The 22,387-nt window shown below is 40.9% G+C and overlaps 1 protein-coding gene and 1 long non-coding RNA gene across 8 annotated transcripts in view; both read left to right on the top strand.

The window, feature by feature from the left end:
- Positions 1–1,122: 1,122 nt before the first annotated feature.
- The window catches only part of sgip1a (SH3GL interacting endocytic adaptor 1a), a 55,887-nt gene continuing 34,622 nt past the window's right edge, over positions 1,123–22,387 (top strand). For 5 of the 7 annotated variants that reach the window (XM_088312433.1, XM_088312437.1, XM_088312438.1 and 2 more), the window contains exon 1: positions 1,495–1,959. In XM_088312433.1, the coding sequence (XP_088168559.1) occupies positions 1,950–1,959 (10 nt within the window). In that variant the 5' untranslated portion in view covers positions 1,495–1,949. Of the gene's footprint in view, positions 1,221–1,494; positions 1,960–22,387 lie in introns of those variants that run through there. The other 2 variants (XM_088312431.1, XM_088312432.1) reach the window with 2 other exon arrangements.
- Positions 21,137–21,677, top strand: LOC148324096 (uncharacterized). Its single transcript, XR_015846362.1, has 2 exons — positions 21,137–21,304; positions 21,398–21,677. It is a non-coding gene; the product is annotated as an uncharacterized LOC148324096 (long non-coding RNA).

The following is a 22,387-nucleotide window of genomic DNA, read 5'->3' as shown; positions in this document are numbered from 1 at the left end:
CGTGTCCTTGTTGAACACCCATGCTTCTTGCTTTTCCTGCTGGGGATATTGGCTAATGTGCGATGCTCGGCTGTCATGTGCCGCCTGGCTAGCTATAGCGTGGGTGAAATTGTGTGAATCCAAGGCCTTGAAATAAACGCTTTCGCATTACAAAAAATATGTATTTGAACATCATGTTTTCGTTGACATGGAAATATAGCTAGCAAGTAACTCGCTTGAAATATCACAAATATATTTATATTTCTCACAAGGTGTAATTCTGTGCATAAAACTTTCCCGGCATTATTATACTTAAGAATCGCAATATAGTGACATCATGTGGCAGTTGAAATGAGCACACACGACTGACTGTGAACACGTCTTTATTCCAAGACTGCCAACAACAGAATAAAGCACAATCACAAATTCGCGCCAACAAACATTCACATGAATACGCCCCCAAACGGGATGTCTGCTGGGTGAGAGGCATGGTCCTAATGTCCGCCACAATCTGATTGAATACGTTTTCACGACCAGCCCACCCAGTTACAATGCATATGTGCCTAGACGTCAATGGAAATGGATGAACATGAGAAATTAGAAGAAAAATCAGTATTTTGTCACTCGAACTATTCAAAGAGAAGCTTTTCGAAAAGTTGATGCATAGTTATAAATAACCTATGCATTCATATGTACGAGTAATAACTAAAATCTATAATATATATATATGTATATATGTATGGAAGGACAATAGAGCTGTGACAGGGTCACCGCCTATGGCCAACAAATACCTATCACGAGATCGAAAATATGATTTTCTTAATTTAAGCCTCGCACTCTCTTGTCAGATTACAATCGGCCACACTAAACATGCACAGGAGTGCAGACGCGCTGCTTGGAATGCCATGACGTCACGCTCACGCCAATCAATCTTTATCCAGGTGCAGGAGTCAAACACAAAGACAGGAATAGATAGCAAAAGAGTTACGTGGGAATTAAATGACGAACAGATAAAGGCAATGAAACAACAATGATATTCCGAGCTGGGCGGGCACAGAAGCACACAGAAGACATCATGCATTTTGAGCACACAGCAATTTTGTTCACTTGTGTTTTCTCAGCCATGTGTGTGCGCACGCGCTCCAAATGTGGGTGGTTACTGAGATCCCAATAGCAGTCTGTGAGCAAATAATTGACATTCTCCGCTGGGCAGGCACAGCGCACTACACTGACAAAACAAGGTAGGCTGGCGTGCATGCAGCAAGGGGTTTATGCATGCGTTTACTTTGTACACAATTCCTTCATTTGTGTATGCACTTTTCTTGCTACATTACGCGTGCTAGCCTTGCACCGCATTTCGTATTTTTTTTTGTCAATCGGCATTCGTCAAGGAAGAGAGCTTTTCTAATGAGTCAGGCTGCGGGCCATGTGACTCTTCACCGGGCCGCAGAGATTGGCTGCGTCTATATGACGTCATCAAGCTAACTCTGCCCCCTCCCCTTCCAAACAGGCATGCACATTGCACACACAAACCCTCTCCTCCCTCGCTCGTTTCCTCTCTTCTCTGCTTTTGCCCTCCTCTGTTTTTGCCCTCCTCTAAGCATCCTCTGCTGAATGTGTTGGTTAGCGCCAAGGTAGCAGCAAAGACAGGCGCCACCATCGCACCATTGCCGCCGCAGCAGCATCCATGGATTAAATCCACTTGCTCTTATCTGCAGCGAGTCCAACCCGACCAGGCCCCCACCTCTTCGCTCTCTTTGTATCTCTCCCTCCCTGGTTAGTTGACAGGCGGGTGTTATAGGCTCACTGTTAGCCAGGGCGTTACGTTAGCCACACACACACGGCCGCACTGCTGTCCATCAATTCGGACGAACGAAGCTTTCCAGTAACTGGGGTTTCTTCTTCTCTTCCCCACATCTCCCGCTTTCGATTCAGACTCCTTGGAGGTAGAGGAATGCAAATCTGCAACCATGATGGAAGGTAAGTCTAAATATTTTTTTATTAACATGCTGCGCTCGTTCCTGATGCGATTCGGGGTAATCCCCCCTTTATGTCCTTGTAACTACACGGCTTCTGCTGGCAAGTGAATGTTGAGGAGGTTCAAATGTCATAAGCTGTCATGCTATTTTAAGTGCATACATTCCAATTACTTCAATGCTGTTCCCAACGGGAAAAAAGCCTCAGATTCTTCATCAAATAGGTAGAATTGACACTAACACAGAATTGTCACTAATTGGACCGTATATACCTTTTGTTTTGTTGTACACAACAGCCCCCCTGCCCCCTTTCCCACTTCGTAAAGGATTTATTTGGAGGTATTGTGCAGGGGGGCTTATGTGCCCAGCTGGCTCTCTTGTTTAAAATCTCTGTCTGTATTTAGTCTTAATGTCTTTGCTCCCGTCCATGTTTGGATCGAGCTATAGTTGTCATTTCAAGCACAGTGATGACAATTAAAACAAAAAGAAAATAACGATAGCTTTATGATTCCTGGATGACATCATTAGGTGGAAGGCCGCAGTAGGCACTCAAGTACCTGCATTTGTTATCTGTTCCAGTTACATTAGTTATTCTTTGTGTTTTAGTTGGAATAATTAACATTGATTTAATGTCCCTGTGATTGGCTGTCGGCTGTCGACCAGTACAGGCCCCGATCGCCTCTCGCCTTAAGTCAGACGGGATAGACTCCCGTACTTCCGTGACCCTAGACAGGATAAGCGACGTCAAAGATGGGTGGATGTTGAATGTGTTCGTTTTGGTATCAGTTTTAGCTATTAGACATTTCATTAAAACGTGGCTGTGGCGATTATGAAGCTATATTAGTTGTGCGTCTTTCCATCATATTGGTGTTTGCACTGCGCACAGTATTTTATGAACTGATTCCTTTTTTCGTCTGTTTAATTTTCTAGCCACAATTTCTCTTCCTTAGTGCTGAGTCTGTTAGGTTGACGCATGTTGCATGTTTCTGTGAAGATTATTGTTTTTGTTTGCTTACTAAAACCACATTTTACTAAAGTGGAAAGGAAGTATGAATTGTTGACAAAAATGGACTATTCCAGTGAGTGTTTTGTAAGAAAACTATAAATCCTGACTCAACACATGCACTTACACACAGACATTCCCAAGTGTTATGTTGCCACATGTACTCATTGTATTCAACCAACTTTCAACATAATGAAGAGCCACTTCACTGGGTGATAAATGACACACCTTGTCGACATTCCACATTGCCCATAGCAGATAGCACACTTGTCTGGGAGTCAGAGTGAGACCCAGAAACCACAAAGTCCATCTGTAAAATACACAATCAGACAGACATGCTGATTTGTTCAGACTTGAATGTGATGGCTCAGAAACCTTTACATTATAACATGTCCACCATCCATCCATCCATTTTTGAGCACGGAGTACCCACTGGGCGGGTCTCGAGATGACCCAAAACTAGAAAACCCACACAAGTGTGAGGGTAACCTGGAAACTCCATTTAGGAAGACAGCAGACAAGATTCAAACCCACAACCTCAGAATTCTGAGGCAGACGTGCTAATCAATTTTTCCATGCTGCTACTGTCATGCACTTCAATCAAATTATATTTTCCAATAGATAATAATATAACAACACAATGGACATAAATTCAAAGTCTGATAAGGCAATGTGTTCCCCATCTCCTGCTCCTTTCCTATTTTTGAGGAAATATTTCCCAAGTGTTGGGCAGAGACATTTGGAGAGAAAAACAGTCTCCAGGCTTCTTCCGTTTGCATGGCTAGCTCAGGCTTAGCATGGCCTGTGTGATTGCAGGATTATAGTCAAGTGTTAAAATTGGAAGCTAATCCCTGTTAGCTTTGCTTTTTAAAGCTTCATGCCATGGCTTGTATAGGTAATACTTGAGGTTGAAGACATTTAATGATGACTTTATGTTGGTTTTAAGGCACTGAGGCAAGTATTCAATAGATGTTGAAAGTTGCCTGAAAGTTCTCAACAAAATATTTGGTAAATACAGGGGCGTTGTTTTAAATGCCTTCCGAATCAACATTTCTACCAGTGACGAATAGTCCACAATAATGTTAATTTTTCATGTACATTGCAAAATTGTGGGCCGGGTCCGCTGCAATACTTGTCACTACCGACTTGTCCAACTGAACATTAAATGCTGTAAAAAAATGGAGAGTGATATTTAGTTGAAAAAAAAAAAATCTAGTAATTTTTTTTCAGTCAGACATTCTAAGTAAATTTTACACAAGAGTTTTTGAATAAATTTCACTAGTTTATTGAATTAAAAACAGCCACTCATGGGAAGTTAGCTTTTACTTTTTCACCTAGTACATTTCATACGCAAGGTTATTCAATGTGATTGAGGATTGAACTGTCAACCTCCAGATTTGGAGATGGCTGCTCTACACCTGCGTTATGGCTCTGGGGTGAGTATATTGCTGGTATCACGAAAAGGAGGCCAAAAAAAATAATCCACGTAGCTTTGGAGGTAGGATTCCGAGGTTTGCACCTGACACCAATAATATACTAACGGGCCGTGGCTGTGGCATGGCTCAGGTGTAGAGTGGCCGTTTGAGGTTATGAGTTTGATCCTCTAACTTTGAGCTCCTTTTTGTGTGAAATGTGTGTACAAAATCATAAAGTGGGTTCAACCTTGGAGGGACTTTTTAATGAAGTTGTAAAATGTACTCGAGAACGCCTCTTGTTTAAAGATAAAGATAAAGATGTCCTTTATTAGTCCCACAATGGGGAAATTTGAGGTGTTACAGCAGCAAAGATATAGATCACACAGAGTCGGCGGCATAATGTAGCCGTTAATGTATAACATTAGCAGCAGACATTCATAAAAAGCATGCAAATATACACAGTATAAACTTATCTAAGTGTAAGGAAACACTCCTAATGCCTGTCCATTATACAGAGTGGCAAACGCTGTAATGATAAAAACTACTGAATGATTGAAAATACTGCAATCATAAAAATATTGCAATGATAAAAGTACTGTAAAGGTAAGAGTACTGAAATGATAGAAAAGTACTGCAATGATAAAATATACTGCAATGGTAAAAGTACTGTAATAGTAAAAGTACTGCAATGATAAAATATACTGCAATGATAAAAGTACTGCAATGATAAAAGTACTGTAATAGTGAACGTCCTGCAATGGTAGAAATACTGCAGTGATAGAAGTACTGTTATAAGAATACTGTAATGGTAAACAAAATACATCATTGGTCAATATTTAAGTACACCATTGGCTGAAAGTACAGTAGTAGTGTATATTGCATCCAAGGACTGCACAATTGCACTAATGCCCTCCCGTTTGTAGGCCTGACCCAATGTTCTTGTTAAAAAGTCTGACAGCAGTCGGCAGGAAGGAGCGGCGAAATCTCTCTTTGGTACAGCGAGGGTGTAACAGTCTATAACTGAAGGAGCTGTGGAGTGTTCTTAGAATTTCTGAGTGAAAAAAACTTTACTAGGATTTTTCAAGTAAATATCACTCCTCATTTTTTTACAGTGAATTTGAATCAACCCGTAATACTGTTGCAGAAGAGAGTTCAAGACGGTCATCCTGTATATTATGAGTGCCTCAACTTAATAGTGCTGATTCTGGTTAACCTGTCTTTACTTCAAACTAACATCAATATGTTCAGATTTCATATCTGTCGGTTTCAAATGTGTTGTTACATTATTATATTTGCACACTGTCCCAAAAAAAATCAAGTTTTTTAAATGTTTCTTGTCTACTATGTTCAGTTGACCCTTAGTAATTCAGAGCATCTCTGCAGCTATCATCTGGTTTCCTTGGCAACGGCCATGTTGCTGACTCATGAATGTTTTGGTAATGGGTTTGAGAAGAAACAGAGATGTAGAGTACATAATGCTAGTTGTTCATACTGTGTATGCCTTATTTTTTTGTTTTTATTTAAAATTTTGTTGAACTACTTCCTGCATTTGGTCACATAGAAGAAAATTAGGAACTTTGAACAGTAACTCACCGGAGACGGTGCATCAGAATCAACATTCAGGAGATAGCATGTCAGCTTTCAAGAGGCTGATACTAACTTTGTTTCCACTGGATCAAAATATTTAACCATTTCTTGTCCAATCTGGTGGCTCAGGTCAAACAAGTTCTATCCCTTGCGTAAACTCTCCTCATCATGTCACGTCAAAGCAAAACATGCAAAAGGTCTGCTCAGTTCCACTGTTGGAAAAACTAACAAGTATTGTTATCATTGGCCTTTTCTGTCATTGAACATGAGGAAAGCCCATTGTTGGAATTGCAACAGTCTACTGAGGTTTTTGTGGTTAACAATAAGTCGACAGAGGTCCCTTGATGACCTTTCTGCAAACAAAAAATAGGAAGGGACACGAGCGCAAGAAGGTATACAACAAAGTGGAAATATGCCAAAGAGTTGTGGTTTGCACTTTGTTAGTGCTTCTTTGTGAATTTATTCAGTGGCATGTACATGCTTCCTGAATGACATTTTGTTTTTAAAACAGGCACACCCAGTCTCACTGACACACTTACATAATCACGCGCAAGATTCAGGCCCAGATAAACATACATGCTTGTGTAATTCTGTGGCAGGTTTGTTCTCATGCCACATCAAACTACTTCCCTCGGTGACATATCCACAAAGAGTAAGAGTTTAAAGTGGAAGTCAACCCAAAGAATTGACTTACCAGAATATGTTTGATGAAGCCCCACTAGTCAAAACACGGCATTCTCGTTAATATTGCGTTTGTGGAATATTGAGTTTAGCAGTAAAAAGCCACCCGTTTTTGTACATTTGAACATCAGTGGTGGCCATTTTGCCAATTGCTGCCAGTCTCAGAAAATAGGTGAGCCGTGATTGGTCTTTACGTGAGCCCTGAGCAACTGTGATGTCATTTTCAGTCGACAGAAAGTGACAAAATGGCCGCCCCCTGAGATGGCTAAAAACAGGTGGATTTTGCTGCTTATCATGTATTCCACAAACGCAGTATTCGTCAGAATGTTTAAACTAGTGAAGACGCATAGAATATATCACAAAGATTTTTTGTGGGTTGACTTCCACTTGAAAGCATTCAGAATTTGGTAGCTAAAAATATTTTGGCAAGAGAATGCATGGCTCGAAGTTACTTTTTTTGGGTGTCAGTTTTGCTGCTCAGTGACGTAATTGAAGGAGCAACTTTCTAATTTTGAGGTGCATTTTTTCCAGGCGCCTGAGGCAAGGGCTTTTTTGTATGAGATAATAGAAGAGACTTGATCAAGTGATACTATTCAAACGAAGACAAAAAGTAGGTAATAGTGCTGGGCAATATAGAAAAAAATTATTTTAGGATATAGGCCAAGATATTTTCAGTTATTCTATAAACACACTATGGCTGTTTACTTTTTCTCACTTTAAGTTGAACGGACATTAATCAGACCTGCATCAAATGATCAAAGCATCTAGTCGTGCTGTTATATAATATTATCAAACGTAAACAGCAGCAAAGTAGCCTTCATATTTTTGTACAAAAGTACATTTCTAAATAAGAGGCATAGAAAAATAATTCTTCCGACAGAAGTTGATTAAAAAATAAATAAATAATTCTATTTTATTGTGCAGATTTCAAAAGTCAAAATCAAAATGGAAGATTGTATTGTAAAAACAAATCACATTTGTAATATTATATGCATTCATGATATTATAGCCGTACATTTTCTGATTTGCTTATCCTCAATATTAATATACTTTTAATCTTCTTGGCCACTCCTCCTTACAGCCTTAACATTTCCTGTTCAGCTATGTTTGCAGCATTATTTCCTATTCGTTTTATCTCCAGCCATTTAATTGCCTGCTATTTTGAACAAAGTTGGTTATGCGTCACTTTGACGTGGTTCCAGCAAGACCGCTGTGAAGTGTACTCAGTCACCCATATACATTTAATTCCGATCTTTCACAACAACAGCACGTTAGTTTAGCAATTTGCATGACTCCTGTAACTTGGAAGAAGTGCCATGGAGACGATGATGGAGGATCTGACTACTGAGTTAGGAGCTAAACTGCAGCATGTTTAGCAGGCAGTCGTAGAAGTAAGGAAGTCCCAACTGACTCGTTTTCACCACTTTTAATGAGGTGATATTTGTGTGATCATGTTGGGCAGATGTGTTTTGCACTTAAAGACAATTTATTCTCTACCTTGTCACAAATGTGTTGGCCGCATTTTTTTACATTCAGTATATGGTCTGACCTGAGTCTGTAATGTCCTGCTTTTATATGAGTAGTAATGTCAGAGATATGGGATGCAGACCGATATAATCCGATACGTTTTTTTTTTGTTTTGTTTTGTTTTTTGGTAAGGGGGGCTGATATAAGATATCAGGTCAAGATCAATATCAGATTGGGACACTGACTGCCAACACTAATATATATTGCTCTAATATAGTACCAAATGTCTTGCGTCTGTCCTTTTCCATTGTCATCTTGTAAGGGATGAGCTTGACCAGCCACGCTATGTATTCACAGTGTATGGCTTTAGAGGATGGTCCAATGCAAACAGATGTCAGTTTCAATCAGCACAGTATACACCGGCACAGTGTTGGAAAAAACACAGCCACAGGAAGAGATTATATGTATTTAGTTGATACAAGTCGGGTAGTCCCATCTATGTGAGAAGGACATAATTAAATAAATATTTTTGTGTCTGTGCTATCAAGTGCCCCGCGGACCATTACTGGGTCGCAGACCAGTGGTTGAGAACCTTTGCCATTTCCATCACTTTATTCATGGCATCTCAAATCAACAGTGTGGAAAATGCTCGGAAAATACATCAATTATGATTCAGTTTGTGGTTTTGTCTATAATTTGCCAGAAAATTAGCAAAAATGTTGATCATTGTTTTCCTTTTTTTTTTTATATTTTTTTTTTATAATTTATTGTTGAGAAGCTAAAATCTTAGCATTTGGACACATTTAATTTAAAATAGGTATTTAAATGATTCACCAATGAACAAAAATAATTATTGATTAATTTCAATCAAATTTTATAATCATTTACTTGTTGACGATTAATCGTTGCACCCTAATCAACTTGTTTTTCATGCCTATTGTTTGTGAACTACAAACCACATAGATGTCAAACTTCAACCATATCAAAGTAATTATGACCTCTATTAAGCATGAACCAATGCTAAAATGTTTTTTGATGGCAAATAACCTATCATCGTCCATACTGGTCTGTAGGGGAGATGGTCTGTCTTCTGTTTCATTCTCCCAACAGCTCTCAAATGGGTGACTCACTGACTCATCTGAAGTCATTTGTACACAGCAGCTTCTCCGCGGAACAGCAACCATGTATTTTATCAGCAGTGAGGAAATGGAGAAAAAAAAGGAAACTTGGGAGTTAAATCAAGTATAAACGGTACCAAATCTCATGCCGCATTCCTACAATCCCCATTCCCACTCTAAAAGCTCAATGAGCGACAGAAACGACATGCTTTTGTGTGTATTTGGGAAAAAAATAAATCTTGTCAACGAATCTACTTTTGCATTGCCTTGCACCCATTTTTATGGCAGGATGTCAGCAAATTGGTGATGAGGAAACGTATAAATTGAACCCGGCTAAAAAGCATGGTTTGCTTCTACTGGGAGTTTTATGATGGTTATTTTGTCAAGTGTACTTTAAATGCAGCCGCTTGTCATATTTGCATAGTTGTAGTGCTGTCAGCACGCTCACTCTCAACGAGAGGGACAGATGGTCCATTGTGAACTGTCTAAAAGTAATTAGTTGATTTCGTTTTTTGGTGACGATGCAAGCATCATTATTCATTTTAGCATTTAGACACGATTTTTGGTTTGAATTCACTGGTGATTTCCACGTTGTCCCCTTGCAATGGTGCCACTCTTCTTTACTGAGAACATGTGAATGGTGCTGTTATGCTGATATCCGACATCAGCTGCACACTGCACCAAACCAAATTGTACTGTTTCGTGGAACCCTGAATACGGTAAAACTAAAACTGGAATTTCTGAGAAAAACACTGTTTCTGATGAGGTTGTTTGGCGGAGGCATCGAGGAACATAGAAACCCAGATACAGAATCCAAAACACTGTCAATCTGTCAATCTCCCACTCCATCCTCCCCTCACTTGTGCAAATGACCCCAAGGTACTTGAACTCCTCCTTTTGGTGCAGCATCTCTTCCTTTACCTGTAGAAGCCACTCCATCCTCTTCTGACTGAGGACCATGGGCTCAGACTCTGAGGTGTTTATTTTCATGTCAACCGCTTCACATTCGACTGCGAACTCGTCGATCTCTGCGTATCACACAACTGATCAGGGTGGAGCATGTAAACGGCGGATCGTAAAAGATCACGTCACATGTAAACCGGTGAGAGAGAGAGAGATCTTCATTTGGAATGGTTTCAATCAAAATGACAAAAAAAGTCTCCATGTAAAGACGGTTTATTTCTTGAAAATAAAACTTTTATCTATGAATGAGGTAAAAGTTTGACCCCCTGAACCATTTTTTGCTCCTATCTCGGAATCTACCTGAGTGAGTTCCGACTCTTTTTGCTATGACCGGTTACATATCGTCGCTGTCCTTGGAAAAGCTCGTATGTCCAAATTTGTGATTCTTAAAAATGTTCTTGTTAATGGGATGTCTGCGATATGTGTTGAGGCATAGAAGTGCAGGATACATAAAGGCTGGGCAATGATGGAAAAATTAGTAATCACTACAGAATAACATGCATGTCACACGATAGCTGGAAGCGACACAGAGAATCCCAGAAGTGTCCACAACGCAAACACACATTGCACTGTTAGGCACATGAATCGTTTCACTTTGATTATAGGGCGGTTCTCAGGAGTGTGACACGAGAGCACAATTATACTTGTACAACTTGTTCAAAACCAGGTTAAAATGAAATATGCTTTAAATCAAAACCTCCGTGCAGTGTGCTCTGATTAAATAAAGATAGTTCACGCACCACACACACTCAAAAAAAAAAAAAAAAACGAAACAAAATAAATTAATTTGAATATTTTACAGTTGAATGGCTTCGCTACCTTTTTACAACTACATTAAATTGAAAAGTGGTACATATAACCAATTGTGTGTAGAAAATGTACTAGATTTCGTGGCACGGTGGACACCATCAAATGATCACCGTTCACTTCGCAAAATGGAGCATCTGTTGACTCACCCGCAAGAATACTCTAAAGAAATATGTGTGCAATTAGCGTGGATTTGTTTATCGATTTATTTTATTTCAAGCGCGTGACCAATAAAACTGGACACATAGCTTACTTGGTAATCATAGAAAAAAAAATGGTTTTGAAAAATGTTAGCATTGTTTTTTACTAGGAGCTTGTTCAAATTTTGGTTCCACTTACTAACGTCATGCTGGTGGAATGTATACAGTGATTAGAGTAGTAAATTTTCGGAGTTAGCTTGTGGACACAGGAGGAAACAAACCTAATGTAATTTTTCTCTGGCGACGTGATGAAATTATGGACAGCGAGTGACTCGGTTAAATTGTATTTCGTTGGATTGACATGCTGTTCATTTTAAGGGTATTTAATTACAAGGATGTGTTTGCATGTCACAAAGAGAAAGTGGCCGCGGTGGCTATTTTTCACCACTCAAAATACATACACACGTAAACTCTCAATCAAATTGTTTATTTTACCTCTGCAGTATGTCTGCAAAGTTGTAAGCAATGAAATATTGTGATTAATCATAAAGGAAAGAAAATGTTGACAAAACGAGGGTTAGAGTTTGACCGTCTTGCTGGATCATCCATTCTTAGAACCACCCTATAATGTTTTCATGATCGTGAGAAGCCAAACTCCAAATCAGAATCAGAATCAGAATCAGAAATCCCTTTATTGTCATTGTACTCAAGTGTGCAACGAGATTAAGAGAGCTCCCCTCTCCAGTGCAATACAACAATAATTCAGATAAATATATAAATTAGATTAAAAAAAAAAATCACAATTACATTTCCATGAATTGCTTACTAATTCATTTCAATGGATTGCGTACTACTAATGTGTGTCAATTCTATGCAAATTTTGGTATTCGCGGGCTGGCCTGGTCTCTATTCGCCACAAATAGGGGTCAACTGTAAATTTAATGTTAAAAAAATGGCCTTTTTGGTTCCCAGAATTCATTGTGTGCATTTACTTAAAGAACATTAATCCTAGGCTTGGCTTTGCATGTGTTGCCAGTACTTGAATATGTGTCATATTTAACACATTAGTTTTATTTTTGTTGCGCTGTGTTTTTTCTTTTCTTTTTAAACTGTGATGACTGACAGGTCCATAGGATGAATTACCTTATCAACAAATTGCATCATAGATATTTAAGGATAAAGTTTTATTGTATGTGGCCTGCAACTAACTGGCAACCAGTTCAGGGGGAAGTCCGCCATTCGGCTCAAGCAGCCCGCAACCTTGAACAGCATAAGCATTGTTGTAAATAGATGGATGGATGGTTATTGGATAGATTTACTGTTTGTGTAATACATACAATACAACAAAAACAGAGCATTCTGAACAATATAATAGAGGGCTGGCACTGCATCCTTGTGGAAAGGAATGGAACGTCATTGTAATTTTAATTATTATTTACCTGTGTTACTAGTCTACAACGCCGCCTGTAAATAAAGGTAAAAACAATCTTCTAACATCGGCCATTTGGTTGATGATATTGGCCAATGAAGGACCATAATCGACCGATTAATCGGTCTGCCGATTAATTGTTGATGCCCTACATTTAAATTTACTATAGAAATCCACTCTGTAGTTTAGTGTATTCCGAATTGTGGTTGATTTGTTTTTGATTGCCATCGCATTTAGACTATATTCTTCTCAACACCGCCTACTGCCCGAAGATAGCTGGGATAGGCTCCAGCACCCCCCGCGACCCTAGTGAGGAGAAGCGGTACAGATGATGGATGGATGGATGGATGGATGGATCTTCTCAACAGATCATACAACCACCACCTACCCTTTTTTTTCTCCTCTTCAAACACTGCACAAAAGATATGACACAGATCTTAGTTTTGAGGCGTATTAGCCACCCTTGCAGCTGTGAATCACACTGCATTGTACACCTCCACTGTTTGAGACCAAAGTATAAATCATTGAATAGATCACTCCAGTGAGAAATGCTATACATATTTAATGCAAATAGCATATTTGCTCCTAAAGAGGTTCCCATATGCCCTGAAATTAGCAGGTTATTAGAACACAAATTAAAACACAAAGAAAATCCGATAGATCAGGTGGGTCGCTGAGAACACCAAAGCAGAGGCGATGGCTATACAAATACCACGCCCACTACCGGAGATGAAGAGGGTATTTTTTGCCGAGCACCAATTCACGTGAAATCAAACGATATCGGGATGCAAGACAGTTCTGTTTTGGTTAATAAGTACACTTAGAATTGGATTCCACTACATTTAATTGGAGATGTGTGTACAGATTAGTTTCTAGGAAGTATATTTTTATTTGTCTTTTGATTTCTTTATTGAAATTGCGACAGTCATGTTATCTGTGTTGTCCCTCGTGCCCCACACATTATTGAGCTAGGTTTGTGTTTTTGTTCGATCCGGGCTTAACTGTTGGCAGTAGCGAGCCAATTCGATGTCATCTACAGCTGATTGCACAAATTGTCACTGGCCACAATGCAGTTGCACAAACAAAACAGCAAATATGCTGGACCAGCATTTTTCTTCCTTGCTTTTTCTTCACAAGTTGGAGAACTGCTTGCATGATTTTCATTTTTCACACTCCACATGACAACCTAAATGATGAATAACTGGGCTCATTCAGTCAACATACTAAATATCTTGATCATTTTCCTCAGACAAAACGATAAAATAATATGTACATCTTGATAATTCTTTCATATTTTCAAAAAACGATTTCATTCTTTAGTTCAGTTTCACAAAAGTATCACAGTAAAACAGAGCATGTGCACATGAATGGATGCATCATGAGGTTGCGGCATTTCCAAATATTTCTTGATCATCTGCACAAAAACAGTTGTGATGCTGTTATATGGTTTCTGGCACTGACCTACTTTCCGTAACAGTGGATGATGATGTGCAATGAAACAGCTCTATTTCCCCCCAAAAAACAAGATCTGCAACCAAACTGGCTTCTAAAGCGAACCTTTCTTTTATTTATTTATTTATTTTTACATCCTCTTTGTGTCTGCTCTAACTGCATTGTTCTTGTAAGTTGATAGCTTGCAGTGTAGCCACCTGGTTCGTACATTCAGGTCCTATTTTTAGCATCCACAGGAAAAAGCACAAATGGACAGTTTCTTAGTCTTTGCTTCACCACAGACATCACTTCTTACACTGCAAGTTGATAGAGGCAAACGTGTTGCTGTCTGGTTAGTATCTTGTGCAGGGGCCTTTAAGGAATTATCCAGCCAAGATGGACCCTTTTTTACCAACAAGCTCAGTTTATATAGTTTTTGATCAGGAAACTGAAATTAATTATCATTTTCTTTTTTTATCCATTCATTAGGAAATAAGTGACAACTTGAAAAACACCTACTTTTAATGAGGATTATGGCCAGGCCCCCCCTCCACTCTCTCCATGTTTTATTGGGAGTCACGGAAGGTACCAATTAAAACTCTCCATTGAAAATCATTGCACTTTCTTTACTTATAATGTCCCAAAAAATTGGCACCAAAATTCACGTGGACACCTTCAACATTTTAAAAGGATTAACCTCTCCGTGGCTGATTTAGATGAGAATGAGGAAATGTGAAAGTGAGCAGATTCACCGGGAGCGCTCCATACTTTATATGTAGGTTGGCACGACACGCATACTAGCACACTGCTTCTTTGCTTATCACGGTGCAGATGCATGGCATAAAAGCACCAGTCAGGATATTTACAGAGACTGAAGTAGGAATTAGTATTCGTGCACATCCTTGCCTGGCTGCCGGTTGCCTCCTGACACTTAACGAAAGATTAGCAGTCGGCGTTCGTGTGCACATTCTTGCTCTTGTCCGCTTCAGCTTGTGTAAGTGGAGAAGCGACCGCCACGGTATTTTTGATTTTGTGTATGTGATCACATGAGCTCAAGTTTGATGTCAATAAATCCAACCGATAGTGCAGAATGCTTTTTACTTTCAAAGGTTTATGTGGACACCGGTAGTAAAGTAAGTTTGCATTTTGGTGTCGATTGGTCGCCGCTTCAGACAACAGAACTGACAAACCGAGCAATATTACAACGCTTGCCTCACTGCTGTGACGTAGACGCTGAGACTGGAAAAAAATAACCAGCCAATCTCCAAAAGGGGGCGTGCCAATTTGTCATAAATCTCATCACAAAAAAAAGAAAAAAAAATTAAATCACTGCAGAGTCTTTTGGGGCATTTTAGTACTGATGCCATTTTTACATGCAAACCTATTATTTAAGTGCCAATCTTACGCTCATTAAAGTGTCCCTTTAATGTGTTGGAAAAAAAAAAAATTCTTGGTTTCTTCCAGCCAAGCCAAGAACATGACGGTACACTTCATGACGTTACATGACATTAGGACTAATGAAATGCATCCTGTTATTGTGTGAGAGTAAGCGTGATTTTCTGCTCACAAAAATTTAAAGGCAGGGGGACTCAAATACAAAACTTAAAGGTGCTGCATGCCGTCAAATGGTGTCTCATCAGAAAAGTCTTTTAGCGCACTTGTCCGGTCCAGAGCAATGCATTCCTGCTCCGCATATGTGTGCTATTATTAGAGCTGCAAAATAATTGTGAGCATCAAGAGCATCTTATTGAATGCAGGTTTTGCGACGCATTGTTTCTAATTTTGGAACAGAGGCGAATGCGTACAGCCCGGAAGGAGAAGGTGTGCTCTGCATTCCCTGACCCACAACACGCTGGCGTCAGCGTAGCTAAACAGAAGATGGAGGATCAAGGATAGACTTCGGTACAGCATTCACGACAGGTTATTTTTTCCCTCCCATGCTGTCTGGCCACGGTAGCTTGCCAAGACCAAAAAGGCGCATGTAGTTAGTGCGGATGGGCAGTGATTTGTATTCATTCCTGAAGTGAACCGGACCGAGTAGGCCTGGAACCGCCACGAGTCCACCGTAAAAAGTGAATCTTGGTCCAGTTGGTGGAGCCACACCAGGATTCATTTTTGTGTATCCATATCTGTATAAACGGTCCGGACCAGGGTGGGAAATGAAGCTCGGTCCGTTTTACGTGGACCCAAAGAAAAAAATAAATTTTGAAAACACCTGAAAAGCTAGGTTGCGTTGGCAGCATGACTTATTCGTATTGGAAAGATGCCAAAGACGAAATGTCAAGATTTTTATGTCGTGCAATCAATTAAAAATAAAAAAATTGGATTTGTACTGCCAAGCACCAGGGACTTGGTGGCCATCGGGAATTTTGTGAAAATGTCTGGATTTTTCCTAACAGCCCATCTGCATTGTGATTGGGTAAAGCGTGTGGTTTGTCAGTTTTGTTGTCTAAAATGGCGACCGATCGCCACCAAATGCAAATGCACATTACTACTCTGGTCCACTTCAACCTATAAAAGTATAGAAGCGTTCTGCTTTTTTCTTTTTTATTTTGATGTGAGACCGTGAGGAGTCACTAATGGTGTCGTAATACACCCGCATGACTTGTGTGTGGGCAGCGTGGGTTCGGTTCCCACTCGGTGACTGTGTCTATGTCTGCCCTGTGACTGACGGCGACCTGTTCAGGGTGTAGTGCGCCTTTCGCCTGTAGTCAGCTGGGATAGGCTCCAGCACCCCCCCCCCCCGCGACCCTGCACAGGACAAGCAGTGTGGATGATGACATGTGACACGGTGATTGTACATGACGTTAGGACTAACGAAATGCATCCTGTTATTGTGTGAGAGTAAGCGTGATTTTAGGGCTGGGCGATAAACCGAAAATTTACCGTGACCGAAATGTATAACAATGACCGACATCATTTTGACCATGTCGGTAAATTCGGTGTCTAAAAAAAAAAAAGAAAAAGAAATCTTTTCTGTCTGCGGCGATGTTCATGCCCCTTTAAGACGGCGACAGCGCGTGTCGTCACGTGACTCCACCTTTCTGAACAAGAATGTAAACAAGTCGAGTTCGTGGCTGGCGATTCAAATTCAGAAGCGGCTGACACGGCTGAAGACGAAGTAACATTAGTTGCAATTGTTCTTGTCGCGCTTGTCCCGAAAAGAAATTCGACATCTGTAGTTTGGAAATGTTTTGGGTTCCATAAAGACGATGTTTAAGCGAAAGAACACGAACTACAAAGTGCATCGTAAGCACCAAAACAGCGCGTCCAACCTTTTCTTTTTCACCACCCACAACACAACCATGCTGTTGACTTGGATCTTGTGCTAAAAGTTCAAAGTGAGGAGCAAGTTTGGACAAGTGACAACAGCCCATTACGGAGGCGACACCATACGAGAGAACGTCTCAGTGGTGGACGCGATAGCCTAGCACATAGCTCTAAAGATAGAGCTCCTCTAGTTACAGTGGAACGCACAGGATTTAAACGCCTCATGAAAGAAGCCGACAAGAGGTACGAAAATATTTGCCGCAAGCAGCACTTCCCGATATGGACGAGATCGGGACGGTAGCGGAGACACGTCAAGCATTTTGCATCCACATGTCAAGCATTTTGCATCCACATCCGACTTGTGGTCGAGTCGCAGCATGGATCCCTGTTTGAGCCTGAATGTGCAGTACATAGACGACAAGTGGCGACCGCGCACCGGAGTACTCGAGACGGCACATTTTCCTGATCATGCACACTTGTTTATTTGGCACTGGCATTCCATTGACATTTTTTTCATTCTATTTAGCATTTTGCTTACAGGTGACTAGCTCCCTTGCACATGGCATTATTTATATTGTTTACAAGATACCTTTACACAAATCTAGGCTTTTGCAAATGGCATTACAGCATCTCGGCGCAATCTATTTGCAGAAAAAGATTTTGTGAGAGGTACCCTTTTTCTCCTGTTCTTGTGACATTGTTCAAATCATGCAAAGCAAGCTATTTGGAATGTTTATACAAATGTTTTTTGTACTTTTATTTTTCACTGAAAGTAATGTGTACCAGTTGGTCAATAAAAAAAAGCAGTTAATATGCATTTCCTGCATTTATTTTGATTTTGGTCCTCAGGGGGAATTTATCGTGCATTTATCGTTATCGAGGTAAAATTGCCAGATTTACCGCGATATTGATTTTAGGTTATATTGCCCAGCCCTACGTGATTTTCTGCTCACAAAAATTTCAAGTGTGGTTGTCCCACACTGAGTCGTGAGCACCACAGTGATAAAAAGTATTGTTTTAGAAGTCTATGCCTCGAGCGTCTTGTTGGGCAGGCTCTGCCTCCTTTGGACCCACGCGTTGTGATCAGAGCTGGGCACTGTGTCGGGTTTCCATTTCATTTCATCAATCAGTACAATGAAATAAAAGTTCTGCCTTTTAATATTCCCTTTATTCCCTTTATTAGGAAATATTTTTCATTTTATCCTCTTCAAATAATCAAGCCATTTTACTGCAGTGTGTACATGTTTTATGCATTTCAGGTCAGCAAGCCTTAGTCCAAGGAATGGCTTGAACAAAATAGAAAGCCCCCAAAAAAATAAATAGCTGATTCTACATCTGGATCTGTGCTTTGCCACATTTGCAGCCATCTAACTTAACTAGTAAGAAAAAAAAAGGAGAGTGATGTGAGTATTTTAAGAGGCTGTCTTGCCGCCATTCACTGACAGTATCCGGCGCGCTACGTTAAGTACTGTAATGGCCGTCCCAGTGGTCAAGGATGCTCTTTGTCGGTGATGGAATCTGTTTTAATAACCAAAAACAATAACGAATAAAACACTTTTATACAGGAGCTGCTGAAGGCCACAACTCACGCCCACACTCTCCACATTCAGACTCAATTCCCGAGCCAATCTTCCTTAACCTGGCTCGACCCCTCTCAATGGCGTCACCCACGACTCAACTGATGCGGCCCTCACATACACCAAACAATGAACAGATATTACAATCCATTGCTTGCGTGCATTTTGGTGACAGTGTGTGCATGCTGCACTGTTTCACCCGCAGGTACTTATGACATCATAGCTCGTTAAGTATTGTTGTAAAACACTCTATATGGATACTGTATAAACTGTATTTGTAATATAACGTGGCGGCCGGCAGGGTCTCGCTATCTTGAAATTGGATATGTATTTTTTTTGTAAGTGAAACCTCATGCACTTTTGAATAGCTGTTAAATTTGTGATTTTTTTTTTTGTCAACAGCCAAGTGCTTTAAAATTAGAGTGGATATTTGCATTGTCCTTTTGCCTCTGTATCCAATTTAATTGTGGGAATGAGGTTCATTTAGTGTTTTAAGGCGGCTCTTTTTATTTACAAGTGTGCCAAGCCCTTCCTGTAGGTTAAAGTATTGGCCAATTATCGCTTTAATGATCACATTCTACTGGTCTCTATGTTGGGTCAATTCTATGGCTTCTTTTCTCTTTTTGCGTCAATTTGTACTCTAAAATATGTAAAGGATGGGATTACCTAAGTGTAACATCATAACATGTCTATATAAGGTTGTAAGTATGGTTCAATGTCTACCTTAATTTATCTTTTTTTAGACAATCAAATTACTGCTTCTCAATAGGAAACTGCTAAATTGCATTAGCACTTTTGCCTGCATCCTTCTGAGCGGAAGTAATTACGTCATCATATCTCTTTCTTATATTGTGCCGCAATGATTCAAAACGTTATTTCAAATCAACTTCTATGCAGTGAGATTTAGCTGTTTTACAATTTACAATTACATTCATTCTGCTATATTAGATATTAAATATTTCTGTTTGATGAGAATTTAAGATGCTTAATGATGCTTACTGTTTGGATTAAGTTGTTGTTCATGAAAAGCAAAGTATTGTTTGATTGATTTTGTTACTCTCCGATACTTTTTAGTTAAACGCTATATATATATATATATATATGTATATATATATATATATATATATATATATATATATATATATATATATATATATATATATATATATAGCCCTCTGGGCTGTAAAGTTATGTGTGCTATATTAAAAATGTGTCCAAATATGGGAAATTGCATTTTTACTAGTATGTGACAAGTCTTTGTTACATACACGGGTTAACTTTGGCATTGTGTTACTTGTGTGAGTGCGTGTGTGTGTGTGTGTGTGTGCGGGTATGGGTGTGTGTTACAGTACTTGATTGGTATAAGGTAGCATCGGTTCCTTGCATGCAGTTCACGGTGTATGTGCAAGCGTGGAGTTGAGAGAGTGCATGAGATGGGATAGGTTGCTTAGACGGCGTTCGGTCATTGTCAGTTGAGGACGACGAAGAATGACAGTTATAGTAGCAAAGAAGAGATGGAGGGTGACAATTGGGCTTTCATCTGGGGTAAGAGTGGCTCTTGGGTATTGATGCCAATTCATCTTAAAGATAATGGGGATGAACTCAAAATATATTGGAATTTAAGTTTCAAAAAGGTGACTGTTATTTTATATTCAACTCATTTTGAGGGAATCAAATGGGACGGAGGAAAATTCATAAAAATAATGTGATGAAATAACACTTTTAAAGTAGGATTGTGTTTGTGAATTGTGATAGCTTCTTTAAATAGCCTCAGTCTTTCAATATGTGTGTTGTTTTTGTCAGCTTAAAATGTGTTTTTTTAATGTATTAAACCATGTAATGGAGAGGTGGTTCAAATTCTTAGCCCTCAAAATATATCGTTATAAACATATCTTATTGGTGATATTATAGGGCTCTGGAATTAATTTAAATTCGATTACAATTAATACACTCCACAATTACAAAATTGCTGTAGTTACGGTTTATTTATTATTCGAGACTGACAAATATTTTATTTTGAAAAGTGCTTATCGCTGTTACATGCGTCTATGATGGATTCTTGACTCATGTCAAGATGCTAATTCTCTCTCGCATTACGCTAATATTAAACTCGCAAGCTAGCAAAATGAGTAAAAATACGAAGCCCGCTCTTTACAAATGTTTTTAAAGAGTGAGGTTTTGTGTAATTGTATTCACATTTTTTTCAGATTCCTTAATGCCCAATTGGAGTTATTCAGCCATCTAAAACTCTGTTTACATTGATTCTGTGACGGTTCGGGCCGGGGAGGAGGGCGTGGCAGTTCTGTTTGTTACAGGTTCACGATCCACCCAGCCAGGCTCTCCTCCGGAGAAAGTGGGCGTCGGCTCCGGCGCACCTGCAGCTCGTTGCCGGCAATCAGCGCCGGCTTAAGAACCAGCCACGCCAGGAGTCCGACGCCGGATTATCTTGTCACCTCACGTGGTACTGGCTCATGTCTCGTCTTGTTTCCCGTTCGCCTGACTCGCCTTGCTCTCGTGCTTGCTTGACCCCTGCTCTGCCGTCTCCCCCCTCTAGCCGACCTGAACCCGTCTGGTCCCGCTCCGCACGCCAGCGCCTCCGAGATCCCGCCCGGCAAACATCCCGCCAGCGCTCTCCGCTCCGCCGTGCTTCGCGCTACCACGCCAGCCCGACTTCGCCTCCCGACGCGTCTCGCTCGACCGCACCCTCGTCCGCGCCACCCGGCACTTGCCCGTCGGCTTCCTTCGACGTTGTCCTGGACGACGCCTGCCTTGTGGTGAACTCTCTCCAGCTCGCATCCCCACTCCAGCCCTCAATAAACCCTGTTTCCCACTCACCTGTCGCTTCCGGGTCCTCCTTCCTTCCCACACGGTTCGTAGAACCGCGACAGAATAATCCGGCCAAGTTAATGGACCCCGCGACCACGGACCCCCTGGGCGAAGCGCTTGCCCACCAGGGCAGCGTGCTCGAGCGCCATGATCGAATGCTGCAGGAAGTTCCGGGCTCCCTCCAGGCCATCCAACACCAGCTCTCGCACCTCTCTAACCAGGTGGGTTCACTCGCTCCCCCCTCCAACCTCCCCAGGGACGCGACCCTGGCCCCCCCGGCCGCCGCATTGCATTATGCGGGCGGTCGAGAGCCCCACGTTCCTACTCCCGAACCCTACTCCGGGGACTTGGGCTCGTGTAGCCAATTCTTACTCAGCACTTCCCTGGTTTTCGACCTCCAGCCCCACAGTTACGCTACCGAGCGGGCCAGGATCGCCTATACCATCAACTTGCTTCGCGGCCGCGCCGCCAAGTGGGCAACCGCATTGTGGGAGGCGGCGTCTCCTGCGATGTCTACTTACGCGGATTTCAGCCAGGAGTTACGCCGTGTCTTCGACCACCCGGTGCAGGGGCGCGAGGCGTCCCGCCGGCTCCTCTCCCTCCGACAGGGTTCCCGCTCCGCGGCCGATTTCTCGGTGGAATTCCGCATCCTGGCCCACGAGAGCCGTTGGAACGAGCCGGCTCTCCGCGAGGCGTTTCTCAACGGGTTGACCGACGC

The sequence above is a fragment of the Idiotropiscis lumnitzeri genome, chromosome 13 (assembly GCF_059441095.1).
Source record: "Idiotropiscis lumnitzeri isolate Australia: NSW breed Sydney's pygmy pipehorse chromosome 13, RoL_Ilum_1.0, whole genome shotgun sequence".
In the NCBI taxonomy this organism is placed as follows: Eukaryota; Metazoa; Chordata; class Actinopteri; order Syngnathiformes; family Syngnathidae; genus Idiotropiscis; species Idiotropiscis lumnitzeri.
This window is presented reverse-complemented; position numbering and strand designations above follow the sequence as displayed.